The 25,140-nt window shown below is 47.6% G+C and overlaps 2 protein-coding genes across 2 annotated transcripts in view; one reads left to right on the forward strand and one right to left on the reverse strand.

Moving 5' to 3' along the window:
- The window catches only part of ITGAE (integrin subunit alpha E), a 48,134-nt gene that overhangs the window by 4,382 nt on the left and 18,612 nt on the right, over positions 1-25,140 (reverse strand). Inside the window, exons 13-30 of the mRNA XM_063109823.1 lie at positions 24,757-24,889; positions 23,994-24,136; positions 23,534-23,674; positions 22,666-22,890; positions 21,115-21,245; positions 19,601-19,731; positions 17,889-18,052; positions 16,684-16,812; positions 13,393-13,466; positions 10,141-10,273; positions 8,399-8,497; positions 7,589-7,668; positions 6,808-6,885; positions 6,019-6,082; positions 5,831-5,938; positions 2,463-2,519; positions 2,089-2,184; positions 804-899 (exon numbers count right to left, since the gene is read on the reverse strand). Coding sequence (XP_062965893.1) covers positions 804-899; positions 2,089-2,184; positions 2,463-2,519; positions 5,831-5,938; positions 6,019-6,082; positions 6,808-6,885; positions 7,589-7,668; positions 8,399-8,497; positions 10,141-10,273; positions 13,393-13,466; positions 16,684-16,812; positions 17,889-18,052; positions 19,601-19,731; positions 21,115-21,245; positions 22,666-22,890; positions 23,534-23,674; positions 23,994-24,136; positions 24,757-24,889 — 2,082 coding nt within the window. The remainder of the gene's footprint in view (positions 1-803; positions 900-2,088; positions 2,185-2,462; positions 2,520-5,830; positions 5,939-6,018; positions 6,083-6,807; positions 6,886-7,588; positions 7,669-8,398; positions 8,498-10,140; positions 10,274-13,392; positions 13,467-16,683; positions 16,813-17,888; positions 18,053-19,600; positions 19,732-21,114; positions 21,246-22,665; positions 22,891-23,533; positions 23,675-23,993; positions 24,137-24,756; positions 24,890-25,140) is intronic.
- HASPIN (histone H3 associated protein kinase) lies at positions 2,719-5,040 on the forward strand. The gene has a single exon (XM_063113266.1). It carries the CDS (start codon positions 2,719-2,721, stop codon positions 5,038-5,040), a length of 2,322 nt encoding a protein of 773 aa, XP_062969336.1.

Consider the following 25,140-nt stretch of genomic DNA (forward strand, 5'->3'; position numbering starts at 1 on the left):
GTCTTACTCTCCTGATGTTCCCTTTAGTGAAGAATCATGCCTAACTAAAGAGCTCACAGTTAGATCATCTCTGAAACAAGTAGCATGTCCAGGCGAGTGTCAACAAGAAAACACGGGGTAACACACACAGGAGCATTTGGCTCATAGATCACAGACATCATTTTGACTTCTGGTTATACTTCTGCAAAACTAATTCCAAGAGTTCCAGTACTTAGTCTAAGTCTCATAAAAGAACTATGCATTGCTGAGTACTGTAAATGTTTAATACTGTAACTAAATACTGATATTGCACATTAGGAGGACAGTTAACATATACAAAAAATAATTTCTCACTTAAGAATACATTTTCTTTTTTTTTTTTTTTTTTTTTTTTTTTTGTCGTTTTTTCGTGACCAGCACTCAGCCAGTGAGTGCACCGGTCAGTCCTATATAGGATCCGAACCCGCGGCGGGAGCGCGCTCCCAGCGCAGCACTCTACCAAGTGCGCCACGGGCTCGGCCCAGGAATACATTTTCAATACATTTTCAAATCAAAGTATTTATTGCTGTTGATTCCAGCCTAGTTATTTCAATTTAGATCTCCTCAGCTCTTGAATAAGAGGCCTTTTATTCAGTGCCTTATTTCACAGGCAAAAAACTGAGGCAGAAGCTGACTCACTCACTCAAGGTCACAAAAGCAAGTTGGTGGCAGAGCCAAGCTCAGAAGTGATAAGACTGAAAAGAGGAAGAAGGCAGAGTGTGTAGGGGCTCAAAGGCTAGGCACAGTTTTTCCAGGACACTACCCAGAAAACAGCCCAGGATTACCTGAGTTCTGTGGTTCTCTGCATTCAACCCCTCATACAGATATTTGTTGAAAGATATTTCACCAAGGATCTGCAGTTCCGTTATATCTCTTAGCAACTATAAGACACGGGAAGGAGGGAGGGAAACAAAACATATTTGAGACATGGACTCAGTTTTCGGACAGCACTCACCACCTTTCCCTTTAAATGTGTTCTTTCTCCAGTTTTCCTTAGCCTAGTTAATGGCCTCAGCATCCACCATGTTAGCCAAGAAAGAAATACACAGTTTTCCTTAACTTCTTTTTCCCTACCCTTTACCTTGTGCCACAACCCCCATCTAAAGCCAGTTCTTGACAATTCTTTTTTTAATTCTCTCTTGCACCTGTCCCTTTTTTCTCCATTTCCATTGCTAATTCTTCAGTTCAGACCTCATCTCTCTCACCTGGATCACTGCAAAATGTTTAAATTTGATCACCATCCTCACTTTAGAATAAGTGATGAGGGAAGTCCTAAACAAATAACCTTTTAAATATAAGAAATAAAGGTAAATATAAGAAACCACCCACATGAAGATCTAGGGAAAGAGCAGTGTTATGCAAAGGAACAGCAAATACAAAGGTCCTTCGGCCAGAATAATATTATCATCTGGAAGAACAGAAAGGACAGAATAGCTGGTTTATAAGTAAGGGGCAGAGGCAGAGAGAGGAGGGTACTAGATGAAATTGAAGAGTTAATCAGAGACCAGATCATGTAGTGCCTTGAAGGCAGTGAAAAAAAAATGGATTTTAGTCTAAATGTGTTCAAATGCCACTAGTTTTTTTTTTTTTTTTTAAGCAGGGGAGACACACCATCTAATGTTTGCTTTTAGAAGATGGATAGCTGTTTTGTGAAGAATTATTTGTAGATGGTGTGGGAAGAGCAGAAGCAAGAGCAGCAGTTCCGAGGAAACTGCAGTAGCCCCTGCAAGCGATGGCGGCCTGAATTACCTAGTAGTGGAGATGGAGAGAAGTGAATGGATTTAGGATATATTTTGGCAGTGGAATGGGAGCGCTTGTGCTGCTGGAATAGACATGGGGATGTAGGAAAGGGAGGAGTCAGGGTAATTCCTAGAATGCCTAGTACATACTGGAGTAAATGACCCTCGTGAGGGTAGCCCGAGTAACTGACCAAGGTACAGGCTGGGGGAGGAGGTGGATCAAGAGACCAATTCAGGACATGTTATATTTTAGGTGCTATTGTCCTTTCTAGGAGAGATGCCCATGAACTGCCGGACAATCAAATCTGGAGCATTTCACAGTCACAAGTACCTGCTTAGAGTGACCCAAGGAGATCTCTGCAGCCACGGTTACATTTTCTTTATCTGAAGTGATGGCACAGCTCACCGAATGCCATTCTTCCACATGCTGGAAAAGGCAAGGGTGGTCAGCACAATCCCCTTTCGTGCAGAAAGGCTAAATTTTTTAACGCTTAGGACACAAAGCATCCTAAGGTCCCAGAACAGAAGTTGTGAGCAGTTTCAGCGCTCACCGTAGCCCAAGCAAAGCTCCAAAGGTTAGGGCGGGCGTTGGGGACCGCCCTGCATTTGCCTTCAGGGGGTAACTTGGAAAAGTAGCATCCTGGCCTCGCCTGTCACCCACTTCAGGCCCTCCCCGCCTCGGCCTCTCGGGACTACCGAGCTCACCTGAACAGGATCGCTGCCACAAGCGCGCTCCTGACTCTGGGTGCACACTGAGTAGGCCTGAAACGAGAGCCATTGCCGAGACGCACGGAGAACACTAACCCAGTTTTCTGCCCCTTCGCTGCTCCCGCGGAGCCGGCGCGCTGCGCATGCGCCCGTCTGGGCGCTAGGACCCGGCGGGGAGGCGGAAGGCGGCCACGTACGCGTCGCGCGCAAGTCTCGCGGTGTTTGGATTTGAACAGCTTGGCGGGTGCCCGCCATGGCGGCGTCACTCCCGCGACACGGTAGCCGGCTGTTCCGAACGTATGGGGCTGCGGCTGGCGGCGGGCCGCGGCGAAGGCCGCGCCGAGCAGCAGCGCAGTGGTTCCCGCCGCAGGACCGGAAGCATTTCTGCAGCAGCAGCGGCAGCAGCGACGCCAGCAGCGGCGGCCCCTCGCAGTCGGTCGCTTCCGAGGATCCTGACGACCCTGACTTCCCCGGAAGCCCGGTGGGTCGACGGCGGAGGCGTCCTGGGGGCCGCGTGTCCAGGACACGGTCGAGTCTGACCGTGACCCCAAGACGCCTGAGGCTGCGATCTCGGCCCCCGCAGAAGTGCAGCACCCCCTGCAGCCCGCTCCGAACGCCGCCCTTCTCCAGCCGCAACCCCGGCCGCCGCAACCCAGGCCGGCCCAGCGCGGACCTCAGCGTGTGCAGCCAGCCCAAGGACACAGACGAGCTGGGCACCAGTGCCTCCCTCTTCAGCTCTCTGGCCTCGCCCATCCCCGGGTCCCTAGCGCCAAGGGACAGCAGCCCCGGCCCCTCCGCCTCTCCAGCAGCCTCCCTGAACCAAGCATCTCTCGCCTGTTCCCAGGAGGCAGCAACAGGAGGAGGCAGGTTCGCCGGGATGGCCCACCAAGCCCGTGCCAGCTTCAGGTCAGCTCTCTTTAGCCTTGTGGACTTAAGAACCCCTGAGGATTCTGAGTTTGGGGCAGATGGGAAGAATGTAAGGGAGTCCCGCTCTGAAAGGGAACTGGTGGGAAACAGTCTGGAGGCCCCAGGTCTATCAAGCACCCGAAAGAAGAGAGCCACAGACCAGGACTCTTGTCAAGAGATTGGGTCCCAGGGGGCTTTCCGGATAAAATACAAGAAGGCCAGTGGTTTCGAGGGCTGTATTGAACCTGGTAAAATCGACAGGCCTGAGAGAACTGTGCCACGACGAAAGAGGAAACATCAGGAGGCAGTGGAAACCTCCCTCCTCCATTACCGCCAGTTTAAAAAGGGTCAAAAGATGGGGAAAGATTCATTCCTCACCCAGGACCTGACTCATTTACAGAATGCCTGCTCTTGGACCCAAACCAGGGCATCCTTCAGTTTCCACAAGAAGAAAATTGTGACTGATGTGTCAGAGATGTGCAGTAGCTATACCGTTGCCAGTTCTCTCTCTGCATCCTTCATATCAGAATATTCAAACCCTCCTGTCATGAACAGAACAAATAGTGCTCTGTCTCCCTGGCACTCCTCTTCCTTGTATTTGCTAAGCCCCTTAAAGACTCTACATGTTGCAAATAAAAAGGTATCTGATGCTGAAAAGGTTTATGGGGAATGCAATCAGGAAGGTCCTATCCCCTTTAGCTATTGCCTTTCAACAGAAAAACTGGAACAGTGTGAGAAGATTGGGGAAGGGGTGTTTGGCGAAGTGTTTAAAATAATTGTTGATCACACACCTGTAGCCCTAAAAATCATTGCTATTGAAGGACCAGATTTAGTCAATGGATCCCATCAGAAAACCTTTGAGGAAATCCTGCCAGAGATCATCATCTCCAAAGAGCTGAGCCTCTTGTCTAATGAGGTGTGCAACCACACAGAAGGCTTCATTGGGCTGAACTCAGTGCACTGTGTTCAAGGGTCTTACCCTCCCTTGCTCCTCAAAGCCTGGGATCATTATAACTCAACCAAGGGATCTGCAAATGGCCGGCCTGACTTTTTTGAGGAAGACCAGCTCTTCATTGTGCTAGAATTTGAGTTTGGAGGGACTGACTTAGAGCAAATGAAAACGAAGTTGTCCTCCATGGCTACTGCAAAGAGCATTCTACACCAGATCACAGCATCCCTTGCAGTGGCAGAGGCATCGCTACACTTTGAGCACCGAGACTTACACTGGGGGAATGTGCTCTTAAAGAAAACCAGCTTCAAAGAGCTCCACTACACACTCAACGGGAAGACAAGCACTATTCCCACCTGTGGGCTGCAAGTCAACATCATTGACTACACCCTGTCACGCTTGGAGCGGGATGGGATTGTAGTTTTCTGTGATATTTCCATGGATGAGGACCTATTTACAGGTGAAGGTGACTACCAGTTTGAGATCTACAGGCTCATGAGGAAGGAGAACAACAACTGCTGGGGTGAATATCACCCTTATAATAATGTGCTCTGGCTACATTACCTCACAGATAAGATTCTGAAACAAATGACCTTCAAGACTAAACGTAACACCCCTGCCTTGAAGCAAATGAAGAAAAAGATCCAGCATTTCCATAGGACAGTGCTGAACTTCAGCTCTGCCACTGACCTGCTCTGCCAGCACAGCCTATTTAAGTAAGCCAAATGTCTTACTGCCCCAAACTGAGAGGGCACTGGTCTTGAAACCTCTTGTGCTGTTTTCAATCTTCATCCCCAGAGCAGGGTGGAATTCCCTTTCTTACATGTTTCTTTCTAATCAGCTGCTCAAACAAGAATTTTGTTTCCAAATGGAACTGAAATTTTTAAGCTTGCTGTTAAGTGTTATTTAAAAATGAACTACATGAGAATAAGTGTTTACATCTTAAAAGCCCTCTTTCTAATTGTCATTCTGTAAATACCATATTTTCATTTTTTGAGCCTTGACACTTTATGTAATCTGAGCAAAAAAACAGAAAAACAAAAAAATGGAAAACCATGGCCTCAGCTGTCATACTGATGAGGAGTCAACTGAAAGGAAAGAGGCTGTAGCAAATGGAGACCAAGAAAGACAGACCAGAGGGAAAGGAAGGGAAGATAGTAAGCAATTTATACGGGAAAATGTGAGAAATGTCACATGTTTATCGAGCTCACTCACTAATCACATAGAGAAGCAGAACTTACTGATTTTAAAGGGAAAATAAATGTCTCCATGTCTATTCGAAAGGTTTGAATTTTTGCTTATTTTTCATCAAGGGGAGGAAAACAAATGCTTTTTAAGATCTGACTGTTTGATACTCCTTCTGAACATGACTTTGGTAATTTACTCCTAATGTTTTCCCATGGCTAACCTTGTTTTTACTCCTTTTCTAGAATCCTGTTTTTATACCTTTGAGAACCCACAGTCACTCTGGAAACAGATGTGATCATGATATAGAACTGCCTTTAAGTACCTGAGTATTTGTTAGGTTCTTCACTCTTATAATCTGGAAACCATGTAACTTGATTGGGACACAAATTTGCAACTGGAATTCAGCTCCAAAGAGATTTTCCCCATGTATCTGCAAAATAAAGTCAGAGAGTAGGGAGTCAAAGCTGGTGTTGCTTTGCCACCTGTAGCTTTGCAATGATAAGCACTTACATTGAAGAAGAATTCTTTGTGGTCAGAAAGCCCCCGGCTTGTGTTCATGTACATCACTGATGGCCTGCAATTGAGAGAGATGACATAAGTTAGGCCTCAAGGTCCCCTTCTCGTTTTGAATAAACTTGAATGCTACTGATTGGATACACTAGGACAGGGGGTACCAGATCCTTAAGAGGAATCAAAGCTGAATGTCAAAATGTAAACTGGCTGCAGGGCAGTTGGGATGAGGGAGAATATTTGAATTCTCTGGTTGGGCTGGTTCATTTTCTTCTTATCACTCCTCAGAGTGGCCTTACTTTTATCCCTCCTTACTTTCCCATCCCGTAGCCCCTCTCTTCCCTCCATAGCATCACATCAGTATCCTTTTGTAGGAAGACCAGTTGGCACTTCCCCTCCACTGAGGAGCACTATGAGGTTTTAAAAGATCAGTGTCGGGCCGGCCCGTGGCTCACTCGGTAGAGTGTGGTGCTGATAACACCAAGGCCCCGGGTTCGGATCCCATATACGGATGGCCGGTTTGATCACTGGCTGAGCGTGGTGCTCACAACACCAAGTCAAGGGTTAAGATCCCCTTACCGGTCATCTTTTAAAAAAATAAATAAATAAATAATAAATAAAATAAAATAAAAGATCAGTGTCAGAGCCTGGGTTCTGAGCAGCCTCCTCTCAGAAAAGGACAGTGCCCACATCCACCCTGACCACCAGTTCCATCCACAAGAGAGAATGCCTGAAGCTGTCCCCCAGGCACAGCAGTCACACTAGTGTTGGCCCCTGGGGAGTGCTTACTTGGAAAGAACTGCAATGAAGGCATGCCTGAATTGAAGGCTGCAGGTTTCTCTGGCCAAAGACCTTCTTTCATTGGAACTAGGAATAAGAGTGTTAGTTCACAGCACACCTGCTTTGTTCATAACAGTTGCTTCTGTGCCTTGGCTTCTCAGAGTCATTGGGGGTCAGATAAGAAAAGGCTCTTGGGGATAAGCAATTAAGAGTGCAGAAGAATCACTAGAAGACCACACTTAGAGAAATACTGGTTTAAAAAGGGTTTCTCAGCCTCAACACTACTGAAACAGGCCAGGTAACTGTTTGGGGGTCGTCCTATATATTGATGGATGTTTAGCAGCATCTCTGGCCTCTACCCACTAGATGCCAGTAGCACTGCCCCCTCGTCCCAAGTACGGCAATCCAAACGGTCTCCAGGTATTGCCTCCATTCTGCCCCCATTTGAGAACCCCTTCCCAACACCATGCCCCACCCTATCCCCAAACATAAAGGTTTTGCAGATGACAGAGCTATTCCAAAGTTAAATGAACCAGAACTATAACTCCTAGGCTCATTCCACCAGACTATACCAAAGTTTTACTTTGTGTGTGAATAAATGAACATTTTAAGTATCTTTGATCACAAGAATAGAAAGCCGAGTCTGCAGGGGCACAGGCGCCTTTTGTGGGCTCACTGAGGTTCCCCTTCTTGGGCAGTGAGAGGACCATAGCTCTCACAGGACGCACGTGGGAGGGAAATCTCTTCCAGATCCACAGCCTGAGTCTGCTGTGACACAGGTGCTACTCACTTGGTGATGATCACAGTAATGTCTGCTGTCCTGTTTGGAAAGGCATTCTTCTCTAGCTGCCAAACTACTGAAACGTTTGCCTATTTTAAAGGGGAAAAAAATGGTCGCTTTTGTTTCCTCTCTATACCATCCACAATTCAAACTGTCTACTATTAACTAAACAGCCCTAGGAAACAATTCATATTCCTCACATTTGTGTAGCCCAGCATATTTCCACATGCACTATTTCATTTAAGCTTTAATGCAAACATGGAGGAAACTGTGCAGAAAGCATTACTCCCCTTTGACAGGCAAGGAAACCACTTCAGACATTTCCACAGCACAAAAAAAACCAGGGACTCTCCTCAGGACTAATAACTTTTGCTCCTTTCATACTACCCCCAACTTCACTCTTCTTTACTGAGGAGAACCAACAGTTTGTCTATGGCTGTATACTGGAAAAAACTAGCCCGCATCCCCAACACTCCCTACTTTCAGAGCAAACAGCAGTTCTAGCAATGCTGTGGGTTGACAGTATATTAAAGGGAAGAACACAGCTGATGGATAAGTGAACCAGAACTAGAACTCCAGTCGATCCTACTATAAACTCGTTTTACTTTGTGTGTGAATAAAAGAACATTTTAAATATCTTTGATAACAAGAACAGAATGCCAAGTCATTGCAGGGGCACAGGTGCCTTCTGTGGGCTCACTGAGGTTCCCCTTCCTCCTGGACAGTAGGGGGGCCATAGCCCCAGTTGAATGAGACTGGGATGTAGAAGATACCAACTTTATGCTAGAGAGAAGAACCAATGAATCAAAACAGACTCACAGATGACCTCTTGAGTATGGGGTGACCAATCTTGCAGTTCATGACCAGGACAGAAGCAACTGGCTTAGGGTCATCACACTGAATGTTCAGAGAGGGAGGCTGTTAACACAGAAGACACTGTTCTTAAAGAGCAAAAAAAGGAACAGTTTCCTCACACCAATTCAGCAAACATTCACTGATTTTTCTACATGCCAAAACCCTGCCAGGAGCTGGGGACACAAATAAATCAGACTGCTCCCTGTCTTCCTCACAAGCTGGTCAGAAGGGCTCAGTAGCATATGGTTGAGGAATTTAAATACAAGGCCCACCAAAGCCCAGGGTCCAATCCCCATACCGACCACCCAACAAAAAGAAAAGAAAAATAAATGCATACAAGGCCTAAGAGGTGGTTCTAAGAGAAGTACAAACAATAGCAGTGGAGAAAGAGATGAATTCCAACTAGGAAGAATCTGTAAAGTCTTCATGCAGAAGGAGACATTTGAACTGGGCCTTGGACCACTGCAAACTTAACACACTGAGATGGACAGAAAGGCCGGTGTGCGTGCAAGCACAGCCATGCAGCTTTTCTCAACCACGGTTCCTCACCTGGACCACTGAATACAGAAAATTATTTGAGTCGGGGCTGACTGGTTAGCTCGGTTAGAACGCAGTGTTCTAACAACAAGGTCAAGGGTTCAGACCCCCTACTGGCCAATCACCAAAAAAAAAAAATTATTGAGTGACTATTTTCTTAATTCTCCCAAGGATGGTACATCACTAGTTCCATTCTAGATGCATAGGAGATAATTTCATTTTTTCAATAGTGGATGCTGCCCCAGCCCAAATAGCCTAAAACAACCAGAGACAAACCTATATTTTGACAGAGTCAGGTTTGCTGCCTCATTGCAGTGTGGAAACTGCACTGTGGTGTGTCTCAGTGAAAAGAGAGTTACTCAGTTAAAGGATTCTGAGGAAGAGCAGAGTTTATGTGAAATGTAAATAAAGCAGTATTCTGACAGTCTCAAAGCAAAGCACAGCTGTATGTAAAGGGGCCAATCAATATCAGGTCCGGACTTCGAAGTTGACCCAGGGTCATTTCCTTAGAAACAATTAAGTTAATACAGGTGTGGAAAGCTGTGTCCAGAAACTCTATCTGAAGCTCTGTGCCTCAGATGGAAATTGAGACTGCTTCTCTCTTTGTCAAAGTGACCTAGATTCTCCAGGCAAGAGCAAGATTAGTGATATAACTTTAAACAGCAAAGTTTCTAATCTATAATTTTAGAGAACAAAATTTCTCAATGTTGTGAGGGTGTTGTTGGGAGAACGAATGTTTCCTAGTATCTCTGCAGCTGGCTTTGTGTCTGCTATCCCAGCCTGATGAATGGAAGGACAGACTGTAACATTCCAAGTCTAAACTAATTTTTACTTGATTGTTACATTCCCAGTCTAAACTAATTTTTTACTTTCTCAATGCCTTAGGGCATTAGAGCTTATTTATCTCTGAACCCCTGGTTAAGGAAAGCTGCAGGCAGGTAGGGGTGACTGTGCAATGAAATGGTGCCACTGAAGGTTTTTAAGACAGAGAATAAATCCACAGCACATAGTTGGGTTGGAGGGGATTTATCTAGTTACTCAACATTTATTGAAAGGACCAGGAGGAGGCTGGAAGCAGGAAAACCAGTTAGGAGGTTGCTGCAAAAAAGCAAGTACGGCAGCGAGGGAAGGACGTGAGTGGCAAGTCTCCAAAGCTGCACCATAGTTACCTTTTGTATCCTCTTAAACTGTAAGTTTCTGGGGTAATTCAAAGCCATGCTTGTCATGTAGGAATCTTCCCCAGAGTTAGTTAGGCTGATGTTCATGGTCAGCTCCTTTGTGAGACCAACTATCAATTCCTGCCTGCACAGGGTATAGATGAAAGTGTTACCAGTTTATTTAACCTGTAAAAACTTTCACGCGATAGAATAGCACATTGTTAACTAACTTCTTGGATATGTTGCCTAAAGGATACATTTAGCCTAGATTTTCTTCCCCTCAACATAATCAAATGCCTGGACTGCTATACCCATCTCAGTTGCTGTGTGAGATGATAATAATGGCTACCTTTTATTTAGTGCTGACCATGTGCCAAGGACTGTGCTTCACATGCTCAGTTAATCCCCACAATAACCCTATGACGTAGTACAATTACTCTCCATTTTACAGAAGAGGAAACAGAAGCCAAGAGAGGATAACAAAATTGCCTGAGGTCTAGCAGCCTCCAAAAAGAGTTGAGAGAACTGGATCCAAATCCTCTTTTCACCACTAACTCACTGTGACCCTAAGCAAGGTACTCCATGACACAAATCACACATTCCGCGAATATGTATGGGGCACTTCATATGCACCAGAACTCTGCTCAGAACTGGAGGTCAGTGTGCACAAGCCACACACTGTCCTGCCTTCACTGGCCTCAGCTTCCCACCCACAGAATCATGCAGGCCCTTCCAATTTAAAGGCTATGGTTTTAGACATGCATCCATTCAGCCTGGAGAAGAGAAGACTTGGGGATATGTGAGAGCTTCCTTCAGACTGCTGAGGTACTATGGGGCCCCTATCAGGCTGCAGAACCACTATCACTAGTTGAGATCTACAAGAAAACATACTAACAATACAAAGAAAACTTTTTAACCGTCTGAAATGTCCAAAGATGGAATGTGCAGATCTGGGAAGTAATGTGATGTGTGTTTTGTTGTTATTGTTTTGCTTTGCTTTAGTCTTTATCACAGTTGAGAAGAGGATGGATTGACTGGGGGGCATAGATGGGAGGCAGAGACAGAGCCTCCTGTGAAAATCCACCAGAGATGATACAGCCTGAAATAAGACAGTAGCAGTGGAGATGGAAAGAAGTGGGGAGAAGTCAGAGGTGGTAAGGTAAGCAGAGCGAAGAGAGAGAGGAGCCAAGCAGTTGTTCCGAGTTTCCAGCTTGCATGCTATTCACTGAAGGGCAGAACACAGGTGATCGACCCTAGGATGGTAGATGAGTTCAGTCTGGGACATGAGAGGTGCCTCTAGGGTAACAAGGTAGAGGTAATCAGATGTCAGCTGTCCGAGAGCCCAAGAGAGAGATCTGAGCACCATCAGGATATTTAACAGGGTGGTTTCTTAGCCTGAAGTCCAGGAACAGTTTCAGAGGGCACCGAATACAAACACTTATGTATGCACGTGTGATCTTCCAGGGAGAAAGGGGCCTGTAGTTTTCATTAGATTCTTTATGGGATCGATGTCTGTACAAAGGTTAAAACCACAGAGACAGTTGCACACTGACAATTAGGCTCAGTAACACAAGTACTTTTGAAAAAGAGATTGTTCGCTATGTACACCAGGGGGCGATGTAGGGCAAACTGTGTGTGCTGTCTCTCTGTTTTGGATGGAGTTGGCTGGGAAACAGCTGGTCTGTTTGTTAGGCTGAATTCCAAAGCACTTGAATTGGGTCCTTAGTGATGCATAGTGCTAAGCTGTCCACATCTGAAACGCACGTCCTACAGACGTCTATGAAAGCACTTACCAGGACTTGGGGAACAGCATCATTCCCCATAGATGCCAACTCTGGCTAATGAGCCATCAGTACCATGATACATACACAGCACTAGTAGCCAGGGAACCATTTTAAGACCATCTCACGTCCAAAATCAAGCTCATGTTCTTGACAACTCCATCATTCAGTGTGGTCCAATAGAACTTTGCAATGACTGATGAAAATAGTCTATATCTGTACTGGTTCAATATCACTAGCCATACATGGGTATGAGCATTTGAAATGTGGCAGGTGCGACTGAGAAACTAAATGTTTAATCATATCTAATTTTAGTTAAATTAAGTTTAAAAAGCCAAATATGACTAGTGGCTAGTGTGTTGGGCAGTGCAGTTCCAGATGTTCAGGTTGTAACCACTCTCTCTCTCGCTCACTTCCCACATCCACTCTGTCAGCAAATCCTATGGGTTCTAACTTCAAAATCAAACCACCTTCTTTGCTATCACCCAGGTCCAAACCATGATCATCTCTCACCTGAGTTATTACAATAATAGTAATTACCATCTCCCTGCTTCCACCTTTGCTCTTACAGTCTATTCTCAACACAGCAGCAAGAATAATCCAGTTAAAATGTAAGATCATGTCACTCCTACTATGGCTCCCAGCTCACAGTAAAGGCCCTTATGAGAGCCTACAAAGCCCCACTGGATCTTTCCCTCTCTGACATTCCTCCCCCTCTTCTCCCTTGCTTCACTGCCACCACCCAGGGTCCTTGTCCTGCCTCCTACCTGCCAGGCACATACATTCCTGTCTCAGGGCACATGCAGTTGTTCTCCCCTCAGACACCCACATAGCTCATTCCCCCACCTCCTCCTGTATGTGCCAAAGTGTCACCCTCCCTGGCCACCCTATTTAAAACAGCCCCACCCCAACCCACCTTCCCTGCCTTATTTTTCTTCATAGTGTATCTCATCAACATAGAATTTACTTATTTAATATCTTCTCCCTCTGAAAGCACCAGGAGGACAGGGATTTTTGTCTGTTGTTCACTGAGGTATCCTCAGCACCTAGGGTGGTTGGCACAGAGAAGATGCCCCAGCAATATTTGATGAATTGATTAATTAATTGGCCAAGAGGTGAGCCAGGAAAGAAGTCACCTCTAGCTGTGGTAGCCCTGGGAGTGAAGAACACTGGGTTATGAACATAGCACTGTCCAGGATGTCAAGAGACCTGGGTTTAAGTCCACCAGATCCAACTGTGACCCTATATAGGGCCCTCAGCTACTGAGTCTGTTTCTTAATGTATAAAATAGGAATACAAATCGCTGTCTTGCCTCCCTCATGGGGTGGCTGAGGACATAATGAGATAATAAATGCCAAAGTCCCATGTGGGCCATGAAGGGGAGGGGAAGGGAGTGTCAGTAGATCCTGATGGGGGGTTTGCCCAGGTAAGCCTTCAGGAGGAAGTTAATTGCAGGAAACCATGACAAAAGGATTCAACTCACTGAGAGATGGTGGTGGCCAACTGTAATTCAGCGACACAAAACAGCTTATTTTTGCAGGCCTTCTCATAGGGCAGCTGTAAGCAGAGAAAAAGGGGCAGGATCAGCCCAGGTACTCTGCCTTCCCCAGCAGCCCTGCCTTGTGATCTTCTCCTTAGGACACTTATGCCTGTCCTTCCCACTTACTCTGAGAAGTACAGTCACAGGGAGGTGACAGCTGACAGGCTGAGATTGTGCCCACATGGCCAAGAGAGCTGTGACTGTGATATTCCTGGATCTGTCCCACACCACGGGCACTCTATGAGTCAGCCCTCTAGCCAAGGTCAAAAATGGGGTGACCTTCATGGAACGGTGGGTGTCCCCATCATATTCACATCATGTAATTTAAGCAGCACCACTCACAACTTTAAACATTTTAGGAGGAAAACCCATGTGAAGAAAAGCTTCCTTAGTCCTTTCAAGTCTAGGCAGGAACAGCAGGGGCAGGAATGGGGCTACCCAACCAAACACTGTCAAGGCCCAGTCCCTATAGGTCCTCTCCCCTGGCTGTCTTCTCTGCGAATTAACTATTTCCCTTGCAATATTGCCTACATGTAACAAACTAATTTGGAAAGTCACATGAGATTTAAAAGGCCCATGAAACTTGAAAAGCCCCAGTTCAAACTGAAAAATCAAATTTTCTAAAGTAGCTAGATCTATTTTTTATTATGAAGGAGACACAGCTCCTTAGCTGGGGAGCCTCTGCATTTCCCTCCCCAGCAGCCAGTGATCACCTCAGCAGCTTTCTGCAGGACTGTTATCATGGCCTGGGGTTGGAATGGGAGCCCAGAACCGAAAGAAGACCCTCTATTTCCTGGAGAAGAGAGATGCAGTTTGCAGAAGTCAGAGCATGGAGTTCTGTCTAATTAGTTCCACAGTTTTGTGCAGGGTTTGGGGGGTTTTTTGGCAGCTGGCAGGTGTGGGAATCCAAACTTTTAGACCGTGGTGTTATAACACTGTACTCTAACCAACTCAGCTAACCAGCCACCCCTGTTTTGTTTTTTACATAGCTAAGTAGCCTGTTCTCTTTCACTGAACCCCAGTGAAAGAGAGCCTGGTTAAACCATCTAAGCTCCCAGCTGAACTCATTCTCTGGTAACACCTATGTGCCTACACCAGATTTTTCCTCACTCACTTTATAGATGGAGTAATTTTTTAAATCTCTTTACCAAATCATCATAGTAATATTAATTAAGGCAAGAATCCTTGATTAAGGCAAGAATCCTAAATAGATGTTAAGCAGGATATTACATGATTTCAAAGCATCTCATCATAACATGCTTATTAATTACAAAGGGATACAGCACAAATGATGGGATGAATCAACACTGTGTGCCTCCTGATATGATACACTGAGAAGGACACAACTTTACCTGTGTAATATTCCTGCTAAAAATGCAACCTGGATCTAATCTTGAGGAAACATCAGACAAACCTGAACTGAGAAACATTCTACAAAATGACCTTACCCTTCAAAAATGTTAAAAGTCATTAAAGACAAGGGAAGACTGAGAAACTGTTCAGATTAAAGGAGACTAATAATAAATGACAATAAAAGGGAATGAATGATCCTGGAACAGAACATGTTTTCTTTTTCTATAAAGGGCATTAATAGGACAACTGGCAAAATTTGAATAAAATTTGTAGATTAGATAATAGTATTCTATCAGTGTTAATTTCCTGATTTTGATCATCACACTGTATTATGTAAGGGAATGTCCTTGTTTTTAGGAAATATATACTGAAATATTCGGGGTAAAGAGGCATCATATCTGTAACTTACTCTCAAATGAGAATTTTCTGGACTATTCTTGGAACTTTTTGGTAAGTGAAATCTTTCAAAATGGAAAGTTTTTAAAAAACAATATACACAATTAATGATAATCTACCTATCACCAAAACTATTACATTAGTGCTCCCAGTCTTTTCTGAATCATCTAAATTGCTGTCAATACCAAATTTTTTAAATCTTTTAAAAAATGAATTAACTACTATAAATTTAAAATAAAATCTCTTTGCCCCAAAAATTAACATGACAATCTTTGCTCACAGGGAACCTGGTTATCCCTTTTCCTGGGCAGATGGGCAACGGGAACAGTCACCTGATCAAGTTGCTCTATTTCTATTCACTATTTGGGACTGATATATTGGGAATTGGTCAGAACTCGAGCTACAGGTGTATGTAATTTAATTAATAAAGACAATGTTTTGTAAAAATACTGGACAGTTATGAGTGTCCTATGATTACTTAAAAATATATTGTTACCTGAAGCTTTTCTGTGCCTAACAGAACCACTTTTTCTTTTTTCTTTTCTTTTTTTTTTTCTGTGTAGACTCAATTCATCCCAACTGACTGTACTTACAACTTTTTGGTTTGGTTTTCTTTTGGCAGCTGACCAGTATGGGTGTTATAACACTATGCTCCAACTAACTGAATTAACCACCCAGCCCATTGCTGATCTTTTTTACTTTCCCTTTTCTTGAGGGAGGGGAGTTGGTGGGGGGATGCTAGCTCCACCCAGGATCAGCAATGATCAAAACTCTTGACACTGGTGTTCTCAGCACATGCTCTAACCAACTGGTTACAGCCAGCACTATACTCTCTAAATTGAGATCAACAGAATACCCTGGGGACCAGGGACTAGGTGAGAACAAAATCACCTTGATAGCATAGGATCAAGAAATTTGACTTTATTTTCCCCTTCTGATATCCCTTAGTTATAAGAAAAATTTCTTGTGACACTGTCCACCTGTCTTAGCTGCACTGATGAGCACCAGGAAGAGAGGTTAGGGCACAGGTTTGGTGGGACTGGACATTCAGCCTGAAGGTCCTAAGCAGGACCTGAGTAGGCAGGTGAACCAAAGGTTATTCTCTGTGCAGCACAGTGCAGGACAGCTCCAGTCCAGCCCCCACAGGGGACTCCCACCATACCGTCATCAGAGACCCTTGCCAAGTGAGGGCTCCAGTATGCAACGTATTCATATGCTTCATTAGGTATGTAGCAAGCGCCTTTTCTGAACATAAAGGTCCGAGCCCTGTGGGATGGTTGGAGACCTGTGTTACCCACCAGTGAAGTCCTATGCAAATTAACACCATCTCAGGGACTCAGTTTCCCCATTCTTACAGTGAGGGGCCGTACTGCTCTCTGAAGACCCTCCATCCCAAATTCAAACCTTCTTGGAAGTTAGGGGGGCAGGTGCTTTTTTATGGGATTGCCCTCAGGAGGGGTGGGTCCTAGCTGTGGGCAGAATCACCTGGAAGATGGCGGAGGGCTCAGTGTAGAGGTCCAGGATGGGGTGGGGATGGTCCCTCCATCCCTTGGGGTTCTGGAGTTGGTATCTGACCTTGACACTAATGTTGGAGAAGCAGTCCTCCTCACAGAGCTGCAGGGTCAACACGTAAGGAAGGTGAGAGTTGGGAATGGGGGAAAGAGAGCAAAGAGAATACTTTTAACTTTGATGTAGTCACAACAAGAAGTAAACAATAAAAGTGGTGAGTCAGAGTCCTAGGCATCTTCCAAATAAGCCAGGCTGAAGAGAAACTTTCTTAAAGCAAGCTGTCAAGAGCATTGGCAAACTCTCCCTTGATCTGCTACAGCCTCAGGTCTCATAGCTTCTTATGGCTCTTACCCCAATCACAAAGGGATTCTGGCCATCAGGGGTTAAGAACTGGCTCAGACTTCCTTCGTTCAGAGAGCAAATGCGAGCCACAGGAGGGAAGTCATGGTCACATCTGTGTTCACAAAGTTTTCTCTCAAAGCAGTACAGGGGACATATTAGGTAAAAACCGAAAATGAGATTGCTTAGAACGCCATTTGTCATTTTTGTTTATATGAGCCTTTCTGCCATAAGAGCTTTGAACACATGGAAGTAAGTGAGCATTATTTCCTAGTGGAAAATGTAGTTATGCTTTTACTTAAGGAGGGCCATAGATTTGCCAGAAACTCTTTCCTAATCCAAAATCACCTTGGTAGCTGATGTGTAGTCAGAAGCATAATTCACAAGTTTGTTTATTGGAAAAAATAATCCTAAGAGGTCCAAAATTCTGGGCCCTGTTAGTCTCTGAATCCTAACAATACATTTTTTTTTTTTTTTTTCATGTTTCTGGGCAACTTTACCAGGAGTAAACCTTTTTAAATGACAACTTTTACCTTTCCATTTCTACCATTTAGTCGGTCCATTTTTCTGACATTAACTTGCAGCAGGGCCCTGAGCCCCACTGTTATTATCAGGTGAGGTTGGAAAACACAGGGGAGGGACACCTATTATTCCTGATTTATTAGAAGAAAAATGTCAGCAATCAGAGCATCTTCATCTCTCATGCCACAATGTGGTTCTTGGTCTATTCTGATTATTTTCATCACCTCCTTTGCATGTGTGTATCCTTCACTGCACACACTTCAGATGTTTTCTCAATGACACAGGCCCCTCTGGTCTCCCGTCCACACTCCTCCACTTACTTCTCCCTCTGTGGGGATGAGCAGGAGGCGTTCACAAAGACGGGCCCCACGGCTCCACTCCCTGAGGTAGCTCAGACAGGTTCCCACGTCTGAACACTGCAGCCTTTTCTTCTGTTTCGTCGCATCCACATCCAAAGAGAAATTGAGAGATGTCCCTCTGAGGCCTGGTAATGAAGAACAGACCTTCCCAGTGAGCCTCGGATGGGCAAGCCCCAGAAAGAGGCCCCTCCACCCCCAGCCTGCCCGAGGTTCCCTGTGAGCCCCTCCTGAACAGTATCCCCACACAGGCACTTCCCTGGGGCTGGATTCCTGAGTTTCTTTTCATTTCAAAGGTATTCTTTCCCTTGTCTTCTGTCACCTGGCCAGGGTCCCTCACTGCTCTCGCCCCAAACCCAGGGCAGCACATCCCTAGGGCTAAGTCAGCCTTCCTTAGGGAAAGAGAGCTCAGGGAGGAGACTGGGATTGAGGGAGAAAATAGGAGGAAGAGGAATAATACACAGAATGAAGAAGAAAACAATAGAGTAAAACCCGAGGACAGCAGAGCTGGAAGCACCCTGGAGATGACCTGGGCCAACTCCCTTACTGTACAGAACAGAAACCAGGGCCCAGTGAGGGAATGACACCTGCCCAGTGTCATACAGACCTCAGCAGGCTCTGTGCCTTGGAAGTGATAGGTCGCCATATTTTACCCCCAGATTTCATAATGGCCTCCATTAGCAGCAAAGCCATCCCACCCCAGGAGACTGCTCTCTGACCTGGGGGAAGCAGAGAGTCATCTCCGGAATTGTTACTGAGAAATCAAACCCTGGAGGGCCAACCCGTGGCTCACTTGGGAGAGTGTGGTGCTGACAACACCAAGTCAAGGGTTAAGATCCCCTTACTGGTCATCTTTTTAAAAAGAAAAAAGAAAAGAAATCAAACCCTGCAGGCTGTTGCTGAAGGACTGCTCTAGAGGGAAGCTCTTGCCCAGGCATAAATACCTGGGCTGTAAAAGCCATGCCCACCCTCACCTTTTTTTTTTTTTTTTTAAAGATGACCAGTAAGGGGATCTTAATCTTTGACTTGGTGTTGTCAGCACCATACTCACCCAGTGAGCTAACCGGCCATCCCTATATAGGGATCCAAACCCGTGGCCTTGGTGTTATCAGCACCACACTCTCCTGAGTGAGCCACAGGCCGGCCTCCCACCCTCACCTTCATGGAAAGAGTCTCCCAAAGAATGTCAGGTAAGGGGATGGGAAGAAAGGCCAAGCCTCCAGCAGGTTATCCAATCCCACCTGGGCCAGGTAGACATGGCAAGGAGGGAAGGGGAGAAGACATAAATCACAGAGAAAGAGAAAAACACTTCTCAGGAGCCCTCACAGACACATGCACACATTAGGTAAAGGTGGAGAAATAGCTGCCTTTTTCTAAGTTCTCTTTCAGAAACTCAACCTTCAACCTTGAGGAAGGGATACAATGCCCCTCTTCCCAGCAGGGTCAGATAAACCCGTTCAGTGTGGATATAACGTCAGACCACCCTTTCCTGGGGCACTCTGCATTTAACAGAACCTAATGACAAAGAAGCTAAGCTCTAAATGAGGTATTACAAACGCCAGGACCTCATACCAACTCCTGCCCCCACCCCAGCCCTCTCTGCCTCTTCCCCTGCCCCTCACCAAACCCATAAGGAATGACCACAACATTGGGGGGTCAGCTGGACTGCCTATTACCTGATTCAGTGGCTGTGGTCGCAGAGTTGATTTCAAAACACAAATGTACACTCACGGTGCTGTTGAATCCAATGGGCAGTGCACTGGGGGTGAAGGTCATGGACACCTTCAGATGAACCACAGGTCGTGAGCTAAACAAGACAGCAAAGAAGACTATGAGAAGAGACTAGTACTTCTGGGTCAGTGCTTGGCTGATTGATTCATGCATTCAATGAATATCTATTGAACTTCTCCAGTATGCAGGTGCTGTTCTGCGTCCTCAGGATACAGTAGGGAAAGAGACAAGTCCCTGCTGCAGTGGGAGAGTAGACAACAAACAAATAAACAAGAAGAAACAGGGAAACACTATGTACTGGTTAATGCTATGATAAAAATAAAATAAGGTAATAGAGACTGAAGGCTACTTAGGTTGGGTGGTCTGGGATGGCCTCACTGATGAGGAGATATTTAAGTTGAGATCTATTAATAAGAAGGGTCCAGCTATGTGAAGACCTGGGGGAAGAGCATTCCAGACAGAAAGCACAGCTAGTGCAAAGAGCCTGAGGCAGGAATGAGCTTGGTTTGTTCCAGGAACACTAAGGTCAGCGTGGCATAATTCGTGAGACAGGGTAGCAGCAGGAGATGGGAATGGAGGGGAAGTCAGGGCCAGGTCATGGAGAGCGCTTCAGGCCACGGTAAGGAATTTGGATTTTACTCTAAATGGGAGTCATTGAGGGGTTTTATGCACCTGAGTGAAGGGGTCACTCTGCTGCTATGTGGAGAACGGAGCGCAGGGAGTGGAGCAGGGGTGCCTGCCCTGGCAGTGCTCCAGGCGAGAGATGACAGGGTCCTGTGCTGGGAGGTATTTGGAGGCAGAGCCAACAAAAACTTGTTGATGAGGTGGTGGAAGAAGGAAAAATAGGAATCAAGAATGACTCCTAGGTTTCTGTCCTGAACTTCTGGGTGGATGATGGTGCCATTTACTGAGATAGGAACCTGTGGGCGGGGCAGATTTGGGGGAAACAAAGGTGGGTGAAAACAAGAGCTCCATTTTTAGATATGGTCACTTTGGGATGCCTGTGAGCAGCAGCCAAGAGGGGTGGTGAGCAGACGGCCAAGGCCGAGCTTAGTGGAGAGTACAGGGCAGATGAGTGCTCTGGCAGCTTATTTATAGCACGGGCCTTGACAGCTCACTTTGGGGTGGAGCCCAGGAGCTCTGAAATTCATAGGAACAGCCATCACTGAGCACTGTGCCAAAACTCCACACGTTTCCTCACTGTAATCCTCATAACTCTGTGAGGTAGGCACTATTTTATTCCTATTTGTAGATAAGAAGGTTGGGACTTAACCTGCCAAGGGCACACCAGTATGTGGGAGATGAGGTTCAAGCCCAGAGGGACAGACTCTAGAGCCTGCACCCTTAACCTCAGCACTTACTCCCTCTCTCGGTGCCTGGTGCTTGCATGGGGCCAATTAGAGCAGGGCAAGTGGTGAGGCTGGGGCCTGGGACCCCAGAAGACAGAGCAGACCCCTACCGGAGCACCGCCGCCCGGCCCAGAGTCCCCACGGTGATGTCAGCGAGACCGTCGCCACTGAAATCTAAGCCACCAGCCACAGACACGCCAAAGTAGTAAAGTCCTGGGGCCACTGCTGAGGCTCTGATCCGCTGTGGAGGGAGAAACACAAGGCGTGGGGTGGGGGAGGGGAGGAGGAAAGGGGGAATCCTTTCACCGACATCTTGCCCCAGGGAGCCTTCACTCTAGAAGCAGGGAAGAAGCTTCTCAGAGGAAGTGACATTTGGGGGCTGGCCCGTGGCTCACTCGGGAGAGTGTGGTGTTGATAACACCAAGGCCCCGGGTTCGGATCCCATATAGGGATGGCCGGTTCGCTCACTGGCTGAGCGTGGTGCTGACAACACCAAGTCAAGGGTTAAGATCCCCTTACCGGTCATCTTTTAAAAAAAAAAAAAAAAAAAAGAGGAAGTGACATTTGAACAGAGCCATGAAGGGCAGGTAGGACTTGATAGGGGAGAGTGAGGGAAAGAGTGAGGCATGGGAAAGAGCTGGGTCCTGGGGAGAAACAGCCAGGGGCCAGCGCAGGATGGCGGGGTGAGGGGAGAAAGAAGGGGATTTGGGTGCAAGGAAGCTTGATGTGGGGCTGTGGGGGTGGTCAGCAAAGGCTTTTTTAAAGAAGTGACATAAGCAGGGTCACATTTTATTTATTTATTTATTTATTATTTTTATTTTTTTAAAAGATGACCGGTAAGGGGATCTTAACCCTTGACTTGGTGTTGTCAGCACCACACTCTCCCAAGTGAGCAACTGGCCATCCCTATTTATAGGGATCCGAACCTGTGGCCTTGGTGTTATCAGCACCACGGGCTGGCCCTCAGGGTCACACTTTAGAAATACCACTGAAGGCACAGGGTGGAAGACGGGGAAGAGGTGGGAGCCAGGGCAGGGTGGGGATGGAGCTGGGACAGTGCGGGTGGGGATGGAGAGCAAGGGCTGGATTTAGGAGAGCTAGAATCTTTAGGACGTGGGGACTGACAGGCTGTGCAGAGTGTCAGAGCACCTGGTGATATCCCAGGTTTCTGGTGTTGGGGAGGAAGGGAGAGGAGGGCCCAGGGGAGCAGCAGTTCTGGGGGAAGAGGACGCTGTCCACTGGGCAGCATGAGAGTGAGCTGCCTGGGGGCCATGCAGGTGGAGGTGCTCAGGAGGCAGCTGGAGGGGATGAACGTGTTGTAAAAGATGTAAGGTGAGGGGCTTGCGATAGAGATAAGGCATGGAGGTGTTGGGTGGGGCACAGGAACCAGAAAAGGGACAGAAAAGAGGCAGGAAGAGCCTAAGATAAGTCCTCAAAAGGAGGGAGATACAGGTCAGGGAAGTAGACAGATATTGCCACAACCTCTCCCTCCACCTGAAGGGCCTGGGGTAAGGCCCTGGCCACAAACCTCCTCCCAGCCTGAGTGACTTCTCCCCTTCAGTGGGCACTCTCAATCCCCTAATGCCTGCCCAGCACTTAGATCATCATATCTGAGAGAGGTCAGAGCCCCAGAAGAGACAGGAAAGAGTCCTGCGGGTCACCTGAGAGGGGATGGTTGAGAGGCTGTCCCAGTGTCCATTGTAGATGTATACGCTGCCAAAGCTGGTGCCACCATCTGCCCCAAAATCCTCCAAGGGGGCCCCAATGGCCACATCTGTGAGCTTATCCTGACTGATATCTCCGACAGCCGCCATGGCAAAGCCAAAGCGGGCATCATGGACCCCAGGATGCCCACTCAGCATGTGTGCCAAGGAAAAGGAACCATCCTGTAAAGCAAACAAGCAGCTCAGCCCTCAAGAAAGGGGTGCAGAGTGCCAACCCCATTGCCACCCAGGAGGCACACTCACTGGGCTTGTTGATTCTAATTCTCCAGCAGGGAGTCTAAGGCTCAGAAAAGGCAAGGGACCTCCCCAAGGTCACACGGTGAGCCAGTGGTAAAGCTGGGGTCCTCCTGCTTTGAAGTTCAGGACCCAGGACCTGGCCTCCTCTGCCCCCACGGGTGGGGTACTGGACTGGCAACTGGGAGGCCTGGGTTCCAGTCTCAGTTCTACTACATACTTGCCAGGTAAACTTGAGCGAGTGTCAACATCACTGAGGCTCACTGAGCCTCAGCTTCCTCATCTGTAAAATGGCTATCTCCCATAGTTACTGTGAGAAACAAATGAGATCAAGGACAAAACGTGCTTTGTCAACTGTGCAGCTATTAGGGATGCTATCATCCACAACTGCCATTGGGTGAGAAAGTGGGAGGGGGGAAGGGGGCAACTGCCCCACCCAGCAGCCACCCACCCTGAGCACCTCCCTATCGCTGCCCCTGGTGCAAGGCAGGCTGCTGCACTCCCAGCCTCCTCAGTGCCAGGCTGAGCAGCCACAGTCTCAGCAAACTCATGAAGATGGACACTCTCCCACCTGCTCATTCAGACGGTACACGTAGACTCTGCCTTCTTCTCTATGAACATGGTAAAATGGAGCAGCCACCAGCAAGAGGTCCGTGGTCCCATCCATGTTGATGTCCACAGGGCACAGCTCAGAGCCAAAATAGGACCCCATCTACAGCCGAGGAGGAACTCAGCTTATGGGGAGCCCCCTCCTCCGCACCTCAGCAAGGCTACACCCCTGTTCATGCTCTTCCTGGACCACCAAATCTGGGTGGTTGCCTATCAATTTGCTCATTAGAGTAACACAGGAGACTGTGTGAACAGTGCAGTCCCCCACACAGGGGAAACCACCCAGCAGACATGTGGCCTGGCAGAGCCACTGAGTTCCATCCTGGAGCCTGAGCTTTGCACAGGCTGGGCCCTGACCCTTTCCTTGGGGCCTCCAGATACCCCTCTGCAAGAACAGGGTCAGGGGCTTCCCCAGCACGTACCTGCTCTCCCTCCAGCACTGGCACGAAGGCAGCCTCTCTGCCCTCCTTCTGGAGCTCAAACACAGCCCCGTGCTGCTTGTGCCTCGGAGCCCCCGCAATGTAGGAGAGACCACAGGCCTTGTGCAGCACAGCCACCGAGTAACCTGGGGTGGGGTGTGTGGTTGTGAACAGGTGCTCCTACCTGGCTACTGCCTTGGCCCTCACCTTCCCAGTCAGGCCTTCAAAGTGGCCTGGGGAGGTGGACAAAATAAAAGAGACGTCTTTCTCACCCTTTTAAAAATCGGAATCAGCGAGTGCTGCCACCGGCCACACACATGGGCCCCACACACAGATGTGATATACATGATATACACCCGCATATGTACACTGTCATATACACGGCTTGCTCAAAATAATCATTTACACACGTTCACCACCCCTGTTCATCACATACGCAGTATGAGGACCGAGGTGAGGGGACCCCCACTACTAATGGCGAGGCCCCGCCCTCCCCTAGGCAGCCGCCCAGGGCCACCCTGCGCTTTGCTTCATGTACCTAAACCCTTCCCCACCCAGCAGGCGGGAATTCTCAACCACAGGGCCCCTAAACAGGCCCCGCCCTTCAGCCCATGTGATCAACCGGGAACCGCCCCCACCAGAAAACCTAAAGTGCAGCCACAGTGTCTCTGTCTCGGCCTGCCCTGTCCTAGGCACCCTCCAGGCCCGCCCCGCCCCCGCCCCCGCCCCCGCCCCCGCCCCGGCAGCCTGCAGGTCCCGCCCTCACCCAGGTAGCTGTACTGCGCAGCCTCGGCGTTCGCCGTTCGGTTCAGGAAGCGGCCGCGACGGCTGTTCATGTTGTAGAGCAGCGCGCCCCCAGACCAATCGAAGGCCCCGACGGCACCGAGCAGCACCTGCCCCTGCAGGGGACGGGAATGGGGCCCAGATAAGAGGGAGGGGCCCAGGAGTCAGCCACGGTGGCCGCGGGTCCGCAGGCCAGTGCAGCGAACCTTGCTAGCAGAAAGGGGCATTCAGGCAGGAAGGTGAGACAGCAAACTCTGGGCTCCTGCCGTGTACTCGGGACCCTGTTGGGGCAGCTGTGTCTCCATAAGCGACCAGGGACCCAGGTACTGAGCATGAAAAAAAAGTATGATTAAAGAGAAAAAAATTT

Source organism: Cynocephalus volans, chromosome 10 (assembly GCF_027409185.1).
Source record: "Cynocephalus volans isolate mCynVol1 chromosome 10, mCynVol1.pri, whole genome shotgun sequence".
NCBI lineage: Eukaryota > Metazoa > Chordata > Mammalia > Dermoptera > Cynocephalidae > Cynocephalus > Cynocephalus volans.

Bases quoted from the DNA above. Each gene is read 5' to 3' on its own strand.
- HASPIN (XM_063113266.1), top strand. From the start codon at position 2,719: ATGGCGGCGTCACTCCCGCGACACGGTAGCCGGCTGTTCCGAACGTAT.